The 18,198-nt window shown below is 50.8% G+C and overlaps 8 protein-coding genes across 8 annotated transcripts; 2 read left to right on the forward strand and 6 right to left on the reverse strand.

The window, feature by feature from the left end:
- Positions 1 to 840: 840 nt before the first annotated feature.
- N7457_004363 (Zn(II)2Cys6 transcription factor) lies at positions 841 to 2,888 on the reverse strand (the record flags this gene model as incomplete). Its single annotated transcript, XM_057175408.1, has 5 exons — positions 841 to 1,045; positions 1,114 to 1,841; positions 1,902 to 2,616; positions 2,670 to 2,773; positions 2,850 to 2,888. 5 exons carry the CDS (start codon positions 2,886 to 2,888, stop codon positions 841 to 843), a joined length of 1,791 nt encoding a protein of 596 aa, XP_057032455.1.
- Positions 2,889 to 3,432: 544 nt separating this feature from the next.
- N7457_004364 (uncharacterized protein) lies at positions 3,433 to 3,973 on the reverse strand (the record flags this gene model as incomplete). Its single annotated transcript, XM_057175409.1, has 2 exons — positions 3,433 to 3,676; positions 3,768 to 3,973. 2 exons carry the CDS (start codon positions 3,971 to 3,973, stop codon positions 3,433 to 3,435), a joined length of 450 nt encoding a protein of 149 aa, XP_057032456.1.
- A 1,021-nt stretch (positions 3,974 to 4,994) lies between these two features.
- On the reverse strand, positions 4,995 to 5,645 carry N7457_004365 (uncharacterized protein; the record flags this gene model as incomplete). Its single annotated transcript, XM_057175410.1, has 1 exon — positions 4,995 to 5,645. The coding sequence occupies one exon, from the start codon at positions 5,643 to 5,645 to the stop codon at positions 4,995 to 4,997; it is 651 nt and encodes a 216-aa protein (XP_057032457.1).
- A 526-nt stretch (positions 5,646 to 6,171) lies between these two features.
- On the reverse strand, positions 6,172 to 8,705 carry N7457_004366 (Het-C domain-containing protein; the record flags this gene model as incomplete). The annotated part of the gene is made up of 3 exons (XM_057175411.1): positions 6,172 to 8,206; positions 8,268 to 8,426; positions 8,479 to 8,705. The coding sequence occupies 3 exons, from the start codon at positions 8,703 to 8,705 to the stop codon at positions 6,172 to 6,174; spliced, it is 2,421 nt and encodes an 806-aa protein (XP_057032458.1).
- Positions 8,706 to 9,182: 477 nt separating this feature from the next.
- On the forward strand, positions 9,183 to 10,132 carry N7457_004367 (phytanoyl-CoA dioxygenase family protein; the record flags this gene model as incomplete). Its single annotated transcript, XM_057175412.1, has 2 exons — positions 9,183 to 9,448; positions 9,508 to 10,132. The coding sequence occupies 2 exons, from the start codon at positions 9,183 to 9,185 to the stop codon at positions 10,130 to 10,132; spliced, it is 891 nt and encodes a 296-aa protein (XP_057032459.1).
- A 1,127-nt stretch (positions 10,133 to 11,259) lies between these two features.
- On the reverse strand, positions 11,260 to 12,894 carry aglA (putative alpha-galactosidase; the record flags this gene model as incomplete). Its single annotated transcript, XM_057175413.1, has 1 exon — positions 11,260 to 12,894. One exon carries the CDS (start codon positions 12,892 to 12,894, stop codon positions 11,260 to 11,262), a length of 1,635 nt encoding a protein of 544 aa, XP_057032460.1.
- A 680-nt stretch (positions 12,895 to 13,574) lies between these two features.
- On the forward strand, positions 13,575 to 15,130 carry N7457_004369 (Zn(II)2Cys6 transcription factor domain-containing protein; the record flags this gene model as incomplete). Its single annotated transcript, XM_057175414.1, has 3 exons — positions 13,575 to 13,646; positions 13,747 to 14,323; positions 14,385 to 15,130. 3 exons carry the CDS (start codon positions 13,575 to 13,577, stop codon positions 15,128 to 15,130), a joined length of 1,395 nt encoding a protein of 464 aa, XP_057032461.1.
- Positions 15,131 to 15,579: 449 nt separating this feature from the next.
- N7457_004370 (class I SAM-dependent methyltransferase) lies at positions 15,580 to 16,833 on the reverse strand (the record flags this gene model as incomplete). The annotated part of the gene is made up of 3 exons (XM_057175415.1): positions 15,580 to 15,840; positions 15,909 to 16,622; positions 16,795 to 16,833. 3 exons carry the CDS (start codon positions 16,831 to 16,833, stop codon positions 15,580 to 15,582), a joined length of 1,014 nt encoding a protein of 337 aa, XP_057032462.1.
- Between the last annotated feature and the right edge of the window lie 1,365 nt (positions 16,834 to 18,198).

Raw genomic sequence — 18,198 nt, forward strand, 5'->3', positions numbered from 1 at the left:
CCACATGTAGACAGGACCCGTGTCAAATATATATTCTCCACTAGCCAATAGAAATACAACAACTCCCAATAGTGCATCCAGACGAGCTCATAGATCATTCAGACGACCAATTTGAAACCCACGAATTCATTCACCAACGCATATCCAAAAATTCACTTCCAAAAAAGTCAATTCTATAACCGTCAGTCTTCGAGAATCAAAAAAAAGAAAGCAAAAAAGAAATCTTGAGGTTTGTTTTTAGGAATAGCCGAACGCGGGGGTCGAACCCGCAGCCTTAAGATTAAGAGTCTTACGCTCTACCGATTGAGCTAGCCCGGCCGGGCTGTTGAAGAACCGAAGCAAGTATTGCGCTATCAAGGACAACTAACGAAACAGACCATTGGAGCAAGTGCGAGGTCCCAGCTAAGTCTTTCTTGGCGTTGGTGGCTGGTGGTTGCCAGGAAATAGCACATTTCCCAATATACGCTGGTCTGTAACCTCAATATAGGTAGAATCCGGTACTCGATCGACAAGCAAGAGACTCGCTGGTTCCTTGTAATTCAAATAAATTGCAAAGGCAAAGAGGGAGGAGAATGAGAGAAAGAAATACCATGGATATGTATATATACCTGGTTTGTTGACGGGGATTTGTAGGAACATGTCGGTCGGACAAAGGAACGAATGTATCAAAGATATAGACTGACACCAAGACTTAAGCCGAGGACTACTGGCAATCTGGAGTGAATCGATTACCAATGGGTATGAGTATCCTGTCTATGTACAGCCCTTAACAAGAAAAGTCGCTAGTAGGAGCGTGGATGATCATGGTTCTGTAACTGTAGCCTGTGAATGTCTCGCCAGCTAGATCAATCTCTCAACAAAGGCTCGTGTCAAATAAAATGGCGGGAAAGACTGTCCGTCATCCATAGGTTTATCGAGATCAGTCAAAAGCCCAGCGATATCCTCCAATGTCTTGAGGTCTCTTGCAAAAGTAGTCGAGGTAGGTACTGTGATGAGATACCAGAAGACAGAGAAAACAGCCGTTAGGAGGAACTGTGCGTGGATCCTGACAACACGGAAAGACATCAGTATATACTTATGCCTACGAGAGGTTGAAGAAGCATAAATACTTACCAGAATGTTTGATGGTTGACGAACTGGCGAACTCGCCAGATATAAATCAGCGATGACCTTGCAGCTTCAAAGCAGAGCTCCGCGCTAGATGGGAGAGGCGACCAGCTCTGCGGCGAAGGTATCCTGCAAGAGCTGCTGGCCCCGTGGATCTTCCCAAGACAGTAATAATATTCCAAATGGATATTCACGCCACGGAGGCTGAGATCGTGGAATAAATAGTCCGGTGCGTTCTCCGTGGCGAAAGTATTCGGTCGGCAGTTGACGGGATAGCCCAGTTTCAGATCACTCAGTTCTTGGTCTAATTCACGAATATGCTGAAGGCGCCTGGCTTCGGGAAGACTCTGACTGCGTACTGAATAGAGTAACCGAAAGATCTTGGATTTTAGCACGGAAAATCGGAGATCGGAGGGGAAAAGAAGCTCCTTCGATGACAATGGCTTCATGTAGAAATGGCGTTCAGAGGTCTCCTGGGCGTATGTGGTAGGCAGATCAAGATCGCAATCGTCGTCATTCAGCAAAGGTGGTTGGGATTTCCTGATAGAGAATTCTTTGTCCACAGCGTAGCAATGCCAGAATAAAGCTCGGAGGTGTTGACTGCGTTGATCTGTCCTGTGTATCTCATGAGGGCGTTGTATCCTGTTTGCCCCGAGATTATAGATGAGCTGCACTGCAATGCCAAGAAGTAGCTCTGCTGCCTGGGGTCTGCCAAGAGGCGCAATATAGAGCATCTACCACCATCTATAAGCCTTGGAGACAACACAAACATGCTACTCGCGCGAAGGACTTACCAATATCGTTACCGCTTCTAATGTTCGAATATCCGGAGGCTCCAGTAGCATGCCAGGGATCAGCGTTAGCGCCGCTTGCAGATAAGCATCTGGCTCAGCGCCGCCGAAAGCAGGTTCATGACGGTGGATGCTGGTGATCATTGCGGAGAAAGCCACTAGACAAGCCCGATTCGCCACACGAGTCATGCCTGGTGGCCAGTCTAAAACGTTGGCGTTGAGTAAGATCTGCACAGCCTCAACATCGACAACTGGGAATATAGAGTATAGCCCATTTGCATCGAAGTAATCCAAGCACCGCTGGACAAGAGTAGATTCGGGCCATTTGATCCCGATCACTTTCTTTGCCGATTTGAGTCGCTCTGACATAAAAGACTCAGTGACCTCCTGAGCAAAGACATCGACATTGAATGTACATCCCGTTTGCCGTTCAACGAGCGAGTAAAAGGTTGCTCGCTGCGAGGAGCGCGCACCGCCAAGCCCGCAGTATGAGAGATGCCATTGGAAAGCCGCCAACGCGGTATCAAAATCCCGCGTATCTGGATGATAAGTTACCGTTTCCAATAAGGAGTCTTGAGAAGGTCTCAATGATGCTGGAGAATATCGACTGCTCGGAGAAAGAACAAGTTGGCCTTTGGGGCCATTGGTTGTGGATTCTTCAAGTCCGAGCAAGGTCGCTTCTAATTCCCGAATCCGAGCTTTCGCATCGGCCAGCTCTCTGTCCCCATCGTTAGCGCTTGTCTTCAGAGGGATCCAATCAGATACTCTTACTGTCGGGTGCTTTCCCGAGGCTGAGATAAAGATTGCAAGAAAGTACACGGCAGTCCCGCAAGATGACAGTTCTCGCAGGCTGGTTCGTTCCTGTCACAGCGGATCTGTGCACAACGTCAGAGGGACACCTGTCACACAATTGCAGGCTATTACCTTTCGGTGTCGACATAGATCGCATACGCTGCGCACCTTTCCGCCCCGAGGGCCAGTGGCGTCCATCAAGTAATATGCTAGTCACGTTGTATAGGTGTCAGGAAGGCTTTCCAGCCCTAATAAAGTGGGCGATTGGGGTTCAAGATTGGCACAAGGGCTTTTTCATATCCGCTGAATCATTAGCGCCTTCTGTCAGAGAGCTTAGACAATCAACAGTCCGTAGCTCACAGAACGCTCTTGCTGCCACCTTGACGGATCTGTAACGCCAAGTCTTATAACCATGCAGCGCCAAGACCTGTACTTTTGCGAGGCTTAAGTAGATCAACTCATATTCCAAGGATATTGTTGCTTATTGATCATTGTTCAGAAGAAAAGAAGAGAGGAGATCGCTTCTAGGATTTGCTATGCGATACTGCCTTGCCTGGATCTTGTCACAGTCGCGGAGCTCAAATAAGAATTGATAATTTACTACACACAGTAGCGAGCGATATCAAAAGCGTTCCAAAACCGGGCATATTCAGGCAGCGAATTCGATTTGAATTGAAACGGAGCTGTGAGCCTCCTACAAATTGGCACCCCTGTTTCTTCCCTTCCAAGAATATCCAATCAACTAGAGGGTAGAAGGAGCCACATCGAGATGAAAGATACCATCCCACCTGCACTTTGCCTTGGGATACTCCTGCTTCTCGCATTTCCAAGATTCACCGTGTACCGTTGAGCGCCCAGTCTCAGAACCGTCGGCGCGAGAGACCCCGAGATCGATGTTCTCGATGTTATAGATTCCATTCGGGAGGTGAAGCCGATATGCCTTATCTGAGCAGTCGTAAGTCTTGTTTCCAGCCATGCCGATTGACCTATATGATAGTTAGGTATAATTGATCATTGCTTCTCTTGACGATAGGTCCGAGAGGTAATAATCAGAAACCGGGATAGGCTGGAGCATACCAGTAAGCAGAGCATTGAGTGTCGGTGTTGGTGTTTGGATCTGTGACGTCGAAGAAGAGGAAGCATGTTTGTGGGACACTCGTGCTGTAGATAGCTGCGTTGAGGTTCGTCAGTTGCAGCGGCTGTAGATCGGACACCGTAGGGCTGGGCGCAGCGAGGGTGGAGGTGGCGGTCACCATGAAAGCTGTCATAGAGGTGATCTTCATTTTGATAGATAGTAGTCTGGCGTTTATTTCTTGGGAATTTATACTGAGATAGTTAGATTGCTAGGCTTGCTAAAGATTATCTCGACGTTCATGACCCTTTTATACCTTCCAAGTGGCCTGGTGTCGATACTTGTTGGAAGGTCAAACTGAGACATTGATACGAGAATCAAACACGCAACGTCAACGAAATGACTTAGTGCTGACGTAGAGTTACATTATATATCTACATGTACAAAAGATATATTTAGGAAACGTGTACTGCTATTGCAACCCACACCTATCTGGATTCTCAAATTCTTGAATAATCTTTATTCAGCCATGCCACTAAAATGAAAGTTAGGCATGGCAAGGAGGCGCTGCCAGGCAAACAAGACGTTTAATTGATGCTCGAGAAAGGAAAATAGCCCTGGAAGTCTCAATCTGTGCTAATTGGACATCCTTGGATGGCAACTTCAAAGACCCATCGCGTATTCAACTGGCGGTTATTGGCTGCACTTTGGCATTGGGCGATGAGTCTCCACCGGTCTAAAAATATCACAGATATACTCTGGAGATGAAGTCCTGCGAGAAGGAGTTGCTGAAGCTCTATGTTGGAATAAGGATCAACATTAAGTGTTGTGTCCTGTGCTAGTTGAGCTGACAGCGCTCCGTACCCAACATCAGCCCTCTTTTTATACACCTAGAACCCTGAAAACTGACACCGCAAGGACGACGCTTTTATTCAAATGGCTGGGAAAGATTATTATTCTATCTTGAGCACTATACCGGACTGAGTCACTAATACGCTATACAACGGGGACTGATCGTAAAAAGCAGTTATATTCATTCTTAAGCTAAAAAAAACTCCAATCACAACTTTGATATACTAAGGTCAACGTACCGACTCTTCACGATAAATCGTGTTATGTACCTAGCTTCAGATCCTTTTGGGATCCGATGGGCTTCATGTAAAGTTCAGACCCTCGACAAGAAAGGCACCTGCTATTCGCTACCACCAAAGCTCCTGCGCCATGGCCGAAGATCACGGAGAGTAATCAGGAGGTAGAGGAGAGTCCTCACTATAAGGAGGAGGAGGCACCGTCTCAAGCTCCGTATACCCAGACGAGCCCGGTAGCCACCCTAAGTCCTGTGGGGAGGGCATAAGTAAGTCAAACATGCGCGCAGCCACACGCCCGTTGCAGAGAGCTACATGAAAGTGGTCATCTAGGGGAATACCTTCATGATATACATATCCCAAGAGATTCAAGAGACCCGCTCCGGCGCGCGTATCGGGAGGCGTAGAAACGATGGCAAAGTTGTTATTCACCCTCCCAACTGTATGTGTGAAGAATGCTACCTCGATGGGCGGCTTAGGGATGCTTAGCAAAGATCGAGCGGCACCGGGCTCTGTACGATTTATAACGTCCTGGATCTGAGTCCAGTACTCGGAGAAGCTGGCGTTGAAGGTCTGAGTCCATTGTTCGTCGAGACCGGTTTCTGCGAGGCTGGCGCTTAGGGACCAGAGGAGGTGGTTCTCGCTGATCCATTCATTGACTACAATTAGTGGCCATGGGTATGGGGTTTGAGCTCGACCTACGTTGCATCGGATGCAGGCTCGGGGTGTGATTGTGAGATCGTCGACTGGTTCGCCGTAGAGCTCTTCGAGCTCGTCCCAAAAATCGGCAGATTGCATTGTGAAGAAGTAGGTTGTAAGAATCCTGAAATGGGATTATAGTTGAGGTTTGAGATAGAATGGATTGTTGGCTTGAGGATATTTGAAAAGAGGGCGATGTTGGTAAGTTCCGTTTAACAGCACGAGGAAAGGAGGGCTTATATAGTCCGAAGCCATTGTTAGACACGAAGACGAAGAAAGATCATAGATGCATGGATGTTCTTTGTGCCAAGTCGCTCAAGATACTTGGACAATGCTATTTACATGATTAAAAGACATTGATCCCCCTTTGTCGAATGAGCTCCAAAATATCCAATTATAGTGTCAGTGATGATTCGACACTTGAAATAGGATGCTGATGGTTCCTTTGTAACTTGAAGTACCTATCAGCTCTGCGATACATTCAGCCATTCTTCATTCTCTTACATTATCATCCTTTTAAACTCCCTTGGATCTCACAAACCGACACGAACAACCGTCCCACCGATTGAAATGCAATCATAACCAGCGACCCTATAATTCAATTTTATGCTAATTCATCTTATCTTCAATATCTCGGTTGACCATAGCCATGTGCATTTCCATAGCCATGACCCTGGTGTTGTCCCTGGCCATGCCCACCGTGAGGACCCGGGTGAGAGCCTTGGTGTGGGGGATTGTGAGGAGCATGCGGTGGTGCATATCCAGAATGATGCTCTTGCTGTGTGTAGTACGAAGAGCTCTGAGAGCCTCCATAGTGCTGCTCATGCTGTCGATTCTCCTGATAGCCATGGCTTGGTGGAGGAGCGTACTGAGGCTGCTGATAGCCGCCGTGCGGCTGTGGAGAGTGCGAGGGTTCGTATCCACCACCACCCTGATGACTCTGGTATGAGCTATGTTGGGTCTGTTGGGGGGTTGAATCGGGTTCATCACGCGTCAAACCGCCAGAAAGGAGACCGGAGAATTTGCTTAAGTTAGAGATGCCTGGGATAGGGAGGCTGGAAAGCTTATCCCAGGGCACCCCGGGCGAGTTGCCGCTTGACTGTTGAGTTTGCTGAGAAAAGAATGAGGAAAATCCGCCGGATGAATGACCACCATTGTTACCGTGTCCATGGCTTCCGTGGCTTTGATTATGGCCCTGACTTTGGCCGTGAGAGGCAGCAGCCGCCCCACCCAAAATGGGGAATCCGGCATGTTCGCCACTATGTGTGTGGCTCACTCCACCAGTGTTACGACCGTTTCGCACGCCCTCGGAGTTGAGGATGGAATCGAGGGAAGCACCACGGTCTGGGCGAGCACGGGCCCATTTCTCGACAGCCTCGAACATTGAACGGTGGGCATCGTTGCGCATATTGCGCAGTGCCGGGTGATGGAAGACCTGCAAGCAATCCTCGAGGACCTCGTTCTCGGAGACATCGATGTGTTGCCAAGCATACAGAATACGAGGCGCGATGTATTCCACAATTGCAGAGGCGACCCGTCCGGCGGGCTCATTCAGAATGTTGGCGAAGTGGTCCTTGGAGAGTAGAGAGTGGGTAGGGTCTGTGCAGTGAGGATCGGTCCATGGCTCATACTGGTGCTTGCCAGACGCATCAATGACACCTGATGATCCGGTTTGCAGGGAGTTGGAAGCGGCCTTGATCAAAGGTCGGATGAAAGGTGCAAGCAACGACATGATGACGATGGTCAGGGTCTCAGAGATCTTCTCTACAAGCGACTCCAATCCTGGAATCTTCTCAATAATAGAGTTCAAGCTCCGCATGACCTTATCCCGGAAGGCCAGGATAGGATAGATCTTGGCCACCGTTTCTTGAGGGTTGAAATCGGGCAGGCCATCAAGGCCAGAGCTGGGCTGGGAATTACCACTCGAAGGCTCATTCGGACCAGCACGGGACCGCTCGTAGCCATGAGAAGTAGACTGCCCATGAGACATGGCAGCACTGCGGCTCCGGTTGGCCGTCGCTTGAGCCGCCGATGCCCTCTTGAGGTTCTCAGCCTCATCGACAAGATCCCTAGTACCGGGGATCTTGCCTAATAGTCCAGCTAGGGCCCCGAGGGAGTTGTTCGACTGAGCACTTGATTCAGCATTACCAAGCGCGATATCCATCTCGTTGACCTCCGACTGTGTGAAATGATCATGTGCTTCTCCCAGAACAGAATGGAAGAAGTCGACCATACCAAATGTTCCAGTGATCAGAGGGAAAACGCGACGTCCTTGAAGGTTGATCTGAGTAGCTGTACCCGTGTGCGGGAACACATTGTGGAAACCCATCTCGCGCAACACCAGCTCAACGTAGTTGGTGTGTGCAGCGAAATCCTCCAGTGTGTGCAGTCCCTGGCCCAAACACCGGAGTGCTTCACACAAGTCCTCTTCCTTGCCCTTATTGTGTCCGCCATTGGTGTAAGTCCGTCCATAGTGGATGCTTCGGCTCAGACTGAACTTGATAAAAGCCGAGCTAGTGGCCCAATCGCCTCGCTCATTGGCAATATAGTTTTTCATACCGGTCTGAGGGTCGATTTCGAGCTCGACGGCGCGCACGGGTGGCCGCAACCGCTTGTCATATTGGCGTGCATCTTCGTTATCGGCATAGTCCTTAGGGTTACTGCGTGAAGAAAGACAATCAGCATATGCAGACTCCCAAGCGGCTCCTAGATTCAACTCACTCGATATGTTCCTCAGGACGGTAGACGCCCAGCCGATCTGAAGTAACTTCGAATTCACCGGTGGCATAGCCGAAGCTCAAGAATGAGAGGACCCACACCAGGATGCGGATAGTATCGGCCTGCAGATTTTTAAGGGTGCCAACATCCATTGCTTGTGAGCTACAGAACTAGTCAGCGCGAGTCACTCTCATTCTTTGGGAGAATTACTCACTAATCGCGCAACCAGTTGCCGAAATACACACGCTTCATCATGGTGGAGGTCCATTTATGGCCGTGGATGAAAGCCAGCGTCTTGAGAACATCTTCAATGTCGCCATGGCGCCAGTTCTTGCCTTCGACAGTGGAGATCGAGGCGATGTTTCCTGCTCCGAAGGCATGAACTTGCGGGAGTATGAGCAGGAGCACCAGTAGGGCTGAGCCCGCATGGAGGAGGGGCATGGTGGGGGTGAGATTTGCGCGGTACTTTTTTTTCTCCGAAATGTAGGAACCAGCACGAAGTGTTGGGGTAGGGTAGTAGTTTGAGAATGCTTCCAAGCACTCAAAGATGTCCGAAGAAGATCCAGCGTCTCAGCTGCGAAAGGATTCAGCCCTCTGGACTCTTGGCCGATCTTGGCGCCCGATGATCCATATGACGTTGGATGAGATGGCATAGACAAGGATGTACATCTGTAGTATGTGCCATGTAGATTCTTTTTATCCAACAGCTTCCTGTTTCTTTTTTTGTTTACGTCCGATCTATACAACACCGCAGGGTACATGGAAAGGTCGCATTCTGGCTCCACCGTCGTATCGCCAAAAAGAAAAAACAATGCAACATGGCGTCTGGCCATGTCCAATCCCCGCAGATATAAACCCCACGACATCTGCAGATCTCCAGATCTAATTCTGTCTCCATTGTCTTCTCATCTATCCAAAATGGCAACCCCGCACCTCGACGCTCTTCAACGCGACGGCTTCGTCGTCGTCCGCAACCTCCTCTCCCCAACCGAGGTCGAGCACTACCGCGAAATCGCAACCAAAGCAACAACCCTGACACGCACCGGGGGCTGGCCCCACTTTCGCACCGTGCCAAAGCAATTCCCCCCATGGCCGACCACCGTACCCCCCGCCTCGGAGGGCGGAATCTGGGGCGTGCAGCACTTGATGCACCCCGAAATGCCCGGCCGAGATAGCTTTGCGCGGTGCTACTTCTCCCCGCAATCCTGGCCGTTGCCGAGGAGCTGATGGGCGTTCAAAAAAGCGAGAGCAGCGACGCCGAGCCCCTCGTCATGGAACTCTTCAACCTGCTTGTCGCACCGGAGACCAAGGACTTCGAGCTCCGCTGGCACCGTGACGATATCTCCGAGCACGCGACTGCCGAAGAAGAACTGACCCAGCTGGTGGCCAAGGCACCCGGCGGCCGCCAGTCGCACTGCCAGTACAACCTGTCCTTGTGCCCCGATGCCTCGCTGATTGTTGTGCCGGGCACACACAACCGTGCGCGCACCCAGGTTGAGCGTGATGCGGACCCCTATGCACCTTCGCTGCCGGGTCAGCTGGTTGTTGAGTTGCAGCCTGGTGATGCGGTGTTCTATAACAGCAACATCCTGCACCGGGGAGTTTACCGGGGTAAGACCGAGGGTGGAGCTGAGACCAGACTCACCTTGCACGGCAGCATTGGATTGAAGGCATCTGACGATGCAACCGGTGATGATGTTGAGGAGAAGAAGAAGGTCCGCGCCACTGCTGTGCTTCAGCACGGTGTTGGAGCCTGGGTTCATCGCGACGACGCTGCTTTCGGTCTTGGAGAGCGGCCCGAGAAGATGAGGGCTAACCTTGTGGAGATGGGCACTGGAGAAGGTGTTGGATTCTCCTTGCAGGGATAGATCTTTGTCTGAGATTGTGAACATATTGTCATTCTTTCTATGTATTTACCGCTGTGTCTGTTTATGGCTGTCCAGCACAGGATGTACAAATGAGACGATTATGCATATATGAGTTACCATGCTTGACCGAGAATTCTCTTCCTCTAACGTATACCATGTAACATATCAAAATAACGAGCAGCAATGGGGGTATTGTTGGTTGCAATGTCACATCTCATGTCGGTGCCATTTAGAAACCTGTGGGTATGGAGATGCTACAAATGACTATGGGTGTTGGCAGCCATTCCCTAACAGTTTGTCGAATCAACTGAATGGAATTACATACCTTCCAGAGTTATTTCCGAAGCCTCATATACTTACACCAACTCTTACTATTAGGGGTTAGGGCAAAGCTGAAGGCTTCTAAAAGACCCCCAAAAGAAAACCGCGGACTGTCTGTTGTTATCAAGTATCACTTTAAGCCTCATAGGGCATGGATAACATTTGTACAATGTCCTCATTCCATTTATCTGCAAGTAGTAAGTTATATCGTACGTAAAGGTTTTTGTTTCGGATTAAACATCGGTCTCTCGTCTTCCCGTTTTGATGCAACCATTGATGCAGGGGCTCACGTTGATGGGTTACATTGACCAGGAGTAAGAACGAGATGTCTTAGCGTCTTCTCTCATAACGCTGTATGAAGTTACAGTGTGGATCAAGCAGATCGAATGGAGAAGAACATGATCCAAGGAGAAAAATACGAACAAATAACAACATGTAAATGTCAGACTCTGAGGATAGTTAGATTATTCACTGGCTATCTAGCTACACAAATGCATAAAGTGGTAACGCGGAAATTTGCAGTGTGATGGCCTCCGGAAATGACGTTGCCCATTGAGCCTACCAGTGCTCAGAGGCAGCAGCTCCTAGCAGGGCCTACCCTAGGAGATAGTCTGGTTCCTTACTGCCTATGTAGATATGTACCTGGCTACTAGACTTAGTGATTTGACGTTCTGCTAAGAGACACGCTATGACTGCAGGCCCATCGCGCCTGCCAAAAAGGTGCATGTATCTGATCGACCACGTGAGAACAATGCATTTGATTGGACAAGACAGATCTTTCCAGAAGCCGCTAGACAGCATCTGGACTAGCGCAAGCCTTTATCAGCCAGACGGACTCCACTTGCCAATCCGAATATCTGCGCAGCATTGTCCACCACACATGCTTCGATCCCCTTGCCCGAGCCCTTAGTCAAACAGCCTCCAGCATCCTCGTTGCGCAGATGACCGGTGAGATAATGCTCCCAGGTGGTACCGGCACCGTCTTCACACGTAGCAAGCGAAGGCTGGCCATCCTTTCCAGCAAGGCAAAGGGATGTATCTGACAGGGGGCTCAACGTCACCTTACTGTCCTTGCCTGCTACTTGCCAGACCTGAGAATCCGAGGCACTGCATTTCTCATAGCTGACAGATTGACCACTAGCCGTCATGCAGAGACCAGATGGAGTATGGAAAACCATTCCAGTGGGGATGGTCTTGTCGCAATCCTCAGGGAGCTCAACACGGTAGACAGCAGTGGCGTGAGAATTCAGCTGAATGTCGAAAGCAGAGTCAACGGTTGTCTCCTTGCCAGTCAGCAGTTCGCGCGCCTTATACTCGCACTTAGAGTCAGACAGACCGAGACGGGCCAGGGGAACGCTCGTCTTGCCCGCATTGTCACCACGGTTCACCACGGCAAGGAGTCTATCCCCGCTCTCCAGGGAGCGGGACAAAACATCGAAGGTACCGTCTCGGCTCACGAGGGCAGCCTGCTGCGCCAATGGGTCCTGGTCCACGGCGATAAGGGCCTCATTGCTGAGAAGTTTGATCTCGTCGTCCGTGAGGTCGGGGATGTGCGCGCTGATGATCAATGGTGCACCGAGGGAAGCCCAGAGTGCGAATTGGGACGCTTTCTCATCTTTGCTAAGATATGGATTGTCGGTGATCAGGAAGTCCGGGTCGTTATAATAGCCCGGCTGCTGGTAGCGCACCAGAAGCGTGTGGTAGTCATAGTTAAACATGATACTATTCCAAGGACTGCTCTTGGTTTCAAAGACCTGCACATCGGCTGAGTGCCGCGCCAGCTCGCCATACTCCGGACACGAGTCCATGACGACCGCCCAGTCTGAGGCGTTGTCCTGGAAGTATGCAGGCGCGGAATTCGAGAAGATCAGTGGCTCTGGAAGAGCACTCAGAATATCGTGCCATTTGCTGTAGCGAACATCGTACTCCTCGCGGAGTGAGCGGCCCTCCTCGGGCTCAACGTTGCATCCGTCCATCTTGAGGTAGTCAATGCCCCAGCTAGCGAAGAGTTCGGCATCCTGTTTCTCGTACTGATAGGAGCCTGGGTAGCCACCGCAGGTCAGATCTCCGGAGTCTTCATAGATGCCGAGGAGGAAGCCTTTGCTTTTCACTTCTTCCCTAAGCCAAGGGATGCCGTTGGGGAACTTGTCAGTGTCCCACTCCAGGGAGCCGTTGGCAGAGCGCTCCATGCGCATCCAACAATCATCCAGTGTAAGGCGATTGTAACCTGCGGCCAAGAGGCCGCGGGATCGCATAGAGTCTGCAGTATCGGTGAACAGCGTCTCATTCAGATCGCACATGAATCGGGCCCAGTTGTTGAAGCCCATGGGGGGCGCTGGCAGCAATTTCGTGTTTGAGGTGCTGGCCTGCACTAATAGTGGACTCATGAAGAGGCCAGCCATGCTGGCAACTGCCCAATTCGCGGGCGAGGAGGTTTTCATGGCGTCTTGACTGCAATGGGGGCGTATCGACAAGATAGATAGAATATGGTCGATTCCGACAGAGCTATGCGTAGAACCGGTTGGGACTCAGCAATTGACAGCATCTTAGTGGTCCATTTATGCAATTCTGCATGCTTCACTTCATGCTCGAGAATCCCCCGCATCGATGTCGCATCTACATCGATATTAGGGATCTGCGTCGAGGCGGGGGAGGTTGCAAGTACTGTTGCGACAGTGCCATTGAAGTACAACCTCTTTATCAAGCAACATACAGCACTTGCACAAACAAGACGTGTATCTTGAAGAGCATAGTATTGCAGCCCTCCCAGATCTGCAGGTGGAGAACACAAGCTTCACGAGGGCATCCCGAACGGCCGTGTCCAATCAGATGGCCGTGGAGCTCAGGGTCTGTGGGGAGAAAAAGGTTGAAGATGCGAGAACATGAGACTCGTCACATTTCTCTGCAATTTCCCTCGTTCCCTATCCCAGATTCGCATATCGGCCCCCTGATGTGGCGTGGCTGAACCTGCATGGGCGACCGGGATGCAAAAGGCCAGAATCTGAGTGGAGCGCTACTGTCTCCCCCGCGACGTTCAACGGTTTCATTTGCCTGAAGCGCTTTAATCTCAAATATCTGGATGTTACGCGAAATTCTACTACCGTAGTGGTACTCGCCCCCAATGCCCAGCGATTCCAAAACGAAGATCCGCCCGCAACAATCGTGTCTCCGATGTCGCGAGCGCAAAGTGAAGGTACAATCCAAACGCCCGCCTTTTGCATCTGCATTGGTTTCGTCTCGGTTTCCCTTGCCTCCGCTCTCGGATCAAGAACTAATCGAATTCCTCCCACCAGTGCGACCGCTCCATTCCCTGCCATGCCTGCATAATTCGCGGGCTCGAAGCAGAATGCACATATTCAACGACTCCCGAAGACCGCGCCCACATTAGTCAATCCGAAATCATCAACCAGCTACGCCGCGAAGTCGCACAGCTGCGGGGGCGCCTGGACCAGCCGCCACGAGAGTTGAGTTGTAACAAACGTGCGAGCTCGGACCAAGCGAGCGGGAAGAGCAAGAATAGGAGACAGCATGCGCCCGTGGGTTATAGCTACGGAAACCACACTCATGGCCACGGCTCTGGATATGTGATCAACGCTGGCGCTGGTTCCGCCGGGGGTACCCCTGATGCTGGGGAAGGCAGCTGGCGCGGGTCGTCACCCTCCTCGTCCACGACCATGACAAATTCGGCGATTGTTACGAGCCCCGATAGCACGGGGAGTGAAAATGGGGCTAGGCCGTCGTCTATATCGTCGCTATCAGCTTCGGCTTCTGTCTCAACTTCGGCGTCGGCTTATCCCATCGCGACGGGGTATGCGCCGCGGATTGCGGATTTGGATGGGTCGGCTGTAATCGACCCATTTGCTTTTGGAAGTATGTCTGGTAGTCCTGTCAATATCTTGGTGCTTGTGTTGATTTATGTTAGATTGTTTAGACGATTCGAGAATGTCCAATTGTTATACAGGAGACATGTCCTTCGCCCCGGGGGACATGGCTGGAACTGTCCCGGTCCAAATGCACGGCTTTCCAGCGCACAGAAGATACGCGCAAGATGCAATAATAGGCGTACAACACCCGCCACTGTATGGGGCCGATCACGGCGAATATCTACTCGGCGGAAGGAAAGCGTCGCCATATTTACAAAATACCCACTACCACACACCGGTACCGACTTCGACAATCACACATGACGGGGAGAAGTTCCCAATATCAAATGAATACGACAGCCGTCGTGCATATCATCCATGGGGGATGGACACATATGGGAACCCGAATTCGAGTCCGAACCAGTTGCCGCATATGCATCCATACCAAGCCCAGGCTCATTATTCGACTATCAATTCCTCCAATACAGATATCGCCACCGCCAATACAAATATCAATGTCAATATAGATGCGCATCTCTCTCTGCCCACCCCGACACCCGTGGCAAGTGACACCTCAAGTCATCCGAGCCCCAGTTCCCAGGACCGTCCTTCGCCAAGAACCATTATGAACTCCATGTCGCGCTCTTGGAAGGTAGAAGGGAAACAGGAAATGCTGGAGATCCTGCTGGAAACGATTGGCAGCTGTGATGAGAAACATTTGCCACAGGTGATCCACGTCTTGCGGATGAGTGCTTCACCCGAGGAGGCCGTGTCGGGGGTCTGTCGAGTTCTCGGCATTGGGAATGGACGGTGACATCTTCCTCTCTCATATAACTCTGTAGGATCAAACTCCGGGCTCAGATATGGGTCCGAGCAAAGGATATACTCCCATGATGTCCCCCTTTGCCGAATTGGTCAGGGCTTAACTGCGCCCGGTCGGATTCAGAGCTGGGTCTCTGGAAATATCAGTGTCGATCATAATCCGGATCGCTGGTCGATGCCAGACAAGTCATGGTGTCTGAGACAACATGCTCAACACATTCTAAAGACCCCATTCTCTCATGCGTCACGATAGCCATATAAACATAATTGAACCAAAACAATCTAATAACCAAAACCTTTCTAAACTCCAGCGAAAAACTTCATCTAGCCATGATTCATGTCAAGTAAAGTCGACAAGGAGAGAAATCGAAACTCTCACTTTTGTAAGTCATGGGGTATCGTTGTCATAATCTTCGTTAAACGCTCACAAACCCACAAGTCTCAAGAAGCGTCGGAATCAGGAGAATCCTCAAAAGGCCGCTGCCCATAGACATAGTGGAAGTACACGTAGAGGTGGTACGAGTTGCTCATCAACTCCGCCCGCACTTTATGCATATACTCCTGAGCCTCCTGGTACGTGAAACCCAGGACACGAGTAAAGAGCGCCAAAGTGTACGGCTCGACGACCTCCAGTATCGTCACCTTGCCAATGCGACCGATTTCTTTTAAGCGGCGATTCTTCGCCCAGCCGCCAACAGGACACTAAGTCAAAAAACCCAGTCAGCATGAGTGGAAAAACACAATCAACCCCTCACAAAAAAAACCCATACCTTATACGTATCATCCGTAACATTCGCAAACCCCTGCTCCGTCATCCACTCCGACACCCTCGGCGCAATATTCAACGGTTTCCCAAACTTCACACTAGCCTGATTCAACAATTTCTGCCAATCATCCAACACAGTCGCTAGCTCATGCGTCCCATCATCCGAAACCACCAACGTCTCAAACTCCTGCGCCTCAAACCATCCCCCCGGCTTAAGATGCTGATATGCCTGTTTCAGCAACCGCGGCCAATCCCCAATGCCGCCGCCCATAGATCTAGCATGAATATAATCGAATGCCTCACCGGGCGAGAACGTCCAGTCACTCTCGACGTCATCGATGAAAAAGCGGCAGTTGGGCGGGGCCCAGTTTGGCTGGATGGGGCTGAGATCGGTGCCGATAATATCCGCTTGCGGGTGGTCTTCGGCCATTTCTAGGGCCCAGATGCCGGTGCCGGTGCCGATGTCGAGGATGCGGCGCGGGCTGGTGTCGGCTATTGGGGCGCGGTGCAGGTCGCCGCCGGTGAGGAGTTTGAAGAGATGGTGCATTAGGGCGAGGCGGTCTTGTTCTTCTTCGTCGTTGGGGAGGGGATATTGGCCGTTACGGTAGGCGTGGTAGCGGCGGCCGCTTTCATAGCTGTAGTCGCGGACGGAGGAGGCGAAGGAGAGGTTGGAGCCGACTAGGGAGCGGGTATCGAAGAGGGAGTCGTCATCGCTGGTCTGGGGTTGTTAGTTATGGATTTGAAGATTGGGGGATTGTGATGAGGATGGTAATTGGGATGGAAAACGATAGCAGCGGGAATAACCCCATATTGGGTACTGACAGAGACCGAAGACAGGGATATGGGATTTGGAGGGGTTTCGAACATAGGGAGATATATGATCTGCTTACATCGATTTGAATGCTCTCATCCATGTTTGGGTGTGACATGGCAGGACCGAGAAGGAGAACGGAGCTAGATAGGGAGTGGAGAGAGGAGAATTTTCCCTCGAGAAAAAGAGAGAGAGAAAGAGAGGGGAAAAAGGAATGAAGCTATCGAACCCGAGAGAGAGGATGAAGGAACCCTAGCGTACTTATTTTTTTCTTCTACCACCTGGTCGGATCCCGTACCTTTGGCCTTGACCCCGCAGAACAGATCCGACAGCCTGGTACGGGAAAGTTTCCAAACCCGGGATTTGGTTGAGTTCCATGGACACGTACCCTGGGCCCGAGCTTGGAACTGCGCGTAAATCTCAGCCCACAGGGTGGTTGGTACCTGGGTACTCCGTATAGTGCACCCAGTTCGCGGGACCCTACCCAATGGGGCATATTGTTTACCTGCGTATCTCGCTCTATCGGCCCTTGACGATGTCCCTTCTTTCTGGGGACTTGGTCCCATTTGAGCTTTCTGCAAGCCATGACCAAGGAGCGGCAATAACCATCAGCTATGACGAGAATGAAGAGAGGGAGAGCTACGAAGAGGATCGTGTAACTCGACTGGCCCATCGAGGTCTCTAATTACTTAACAACGTCATCAGTCCCCACATAGGCACATTCGATGTGTTCTCGACGATCATTCAATTTTCTCGTCCTCCTAGGGGCTGGGAATGAAATCGGTTGGTTTGCTCATGGTACGATCAATGAAACCCTGGGATCTACTCCGTAGTGGGATAGTTTAACCGGCCATCTGGGTTCTAGATGCTGTTCCCTAAGCCAAGCCCTCTAATCCATTGGCACTAAGCCTACTAGCAGTTTTGGTTGTCACCTAATGGCCAATGGCCCTTGCTAAACCGGTGTATTTTGACGAGGGGAGGGACACCCAATTCGAAGACGGATGTATTTGCTACCGTTTACCGTTACACCTATGGATCGGACCTCGAGAGGGAGGAATGAGTATTCCGTATATGGACATTCGATGTTTCCACCCTCTGATTCCCCAACTTGCTCTTAGTAGTACCTAGGTGGAAGCAACAACACGCTTAACATGCTGGCGAAGACCCAAGCTACCAGTTCAACAACCGCAGGCAAACTCCCCCGAATAGACGAACGCTTAGAGCCCTCAATGGCCACTTCATGAAAAACATGGTGACGTGAGGCCGACGAGCTATTTGCCAAATGCGGTATAGTATCTTACTTAGTATGGGGATCCTTGAAGACTTGGACATCATGTAGCTAGTTAGTAATACTCCACCCCATCAACGCTAGCTTGAGAAAGAGATTTACAGCCGCTCCCAGCATTGAGGGTCGTTTTTTGCCCAAGACCCAAAGAGAGCCAGGCACTCATCCTCTGCCAGGTCGATGGGTTCTGCTCACACC

This window comes from Penicillium paradoxum (genome assembly GCF_028828445.1).
Source record: "Penicillium paradoxum strain IBT 22861 chromosome Unknown utg000004l_segment0_segment0, whole genome shotgun sequence".
In the NCBI taxonomy this organism is placed as follows: Eukaryota; Fungi; Ascomycota; class Eurotiomycetes; order Eurotiales; family Aspergillaceae; genus Penicillium; species Penicillium paradoxum.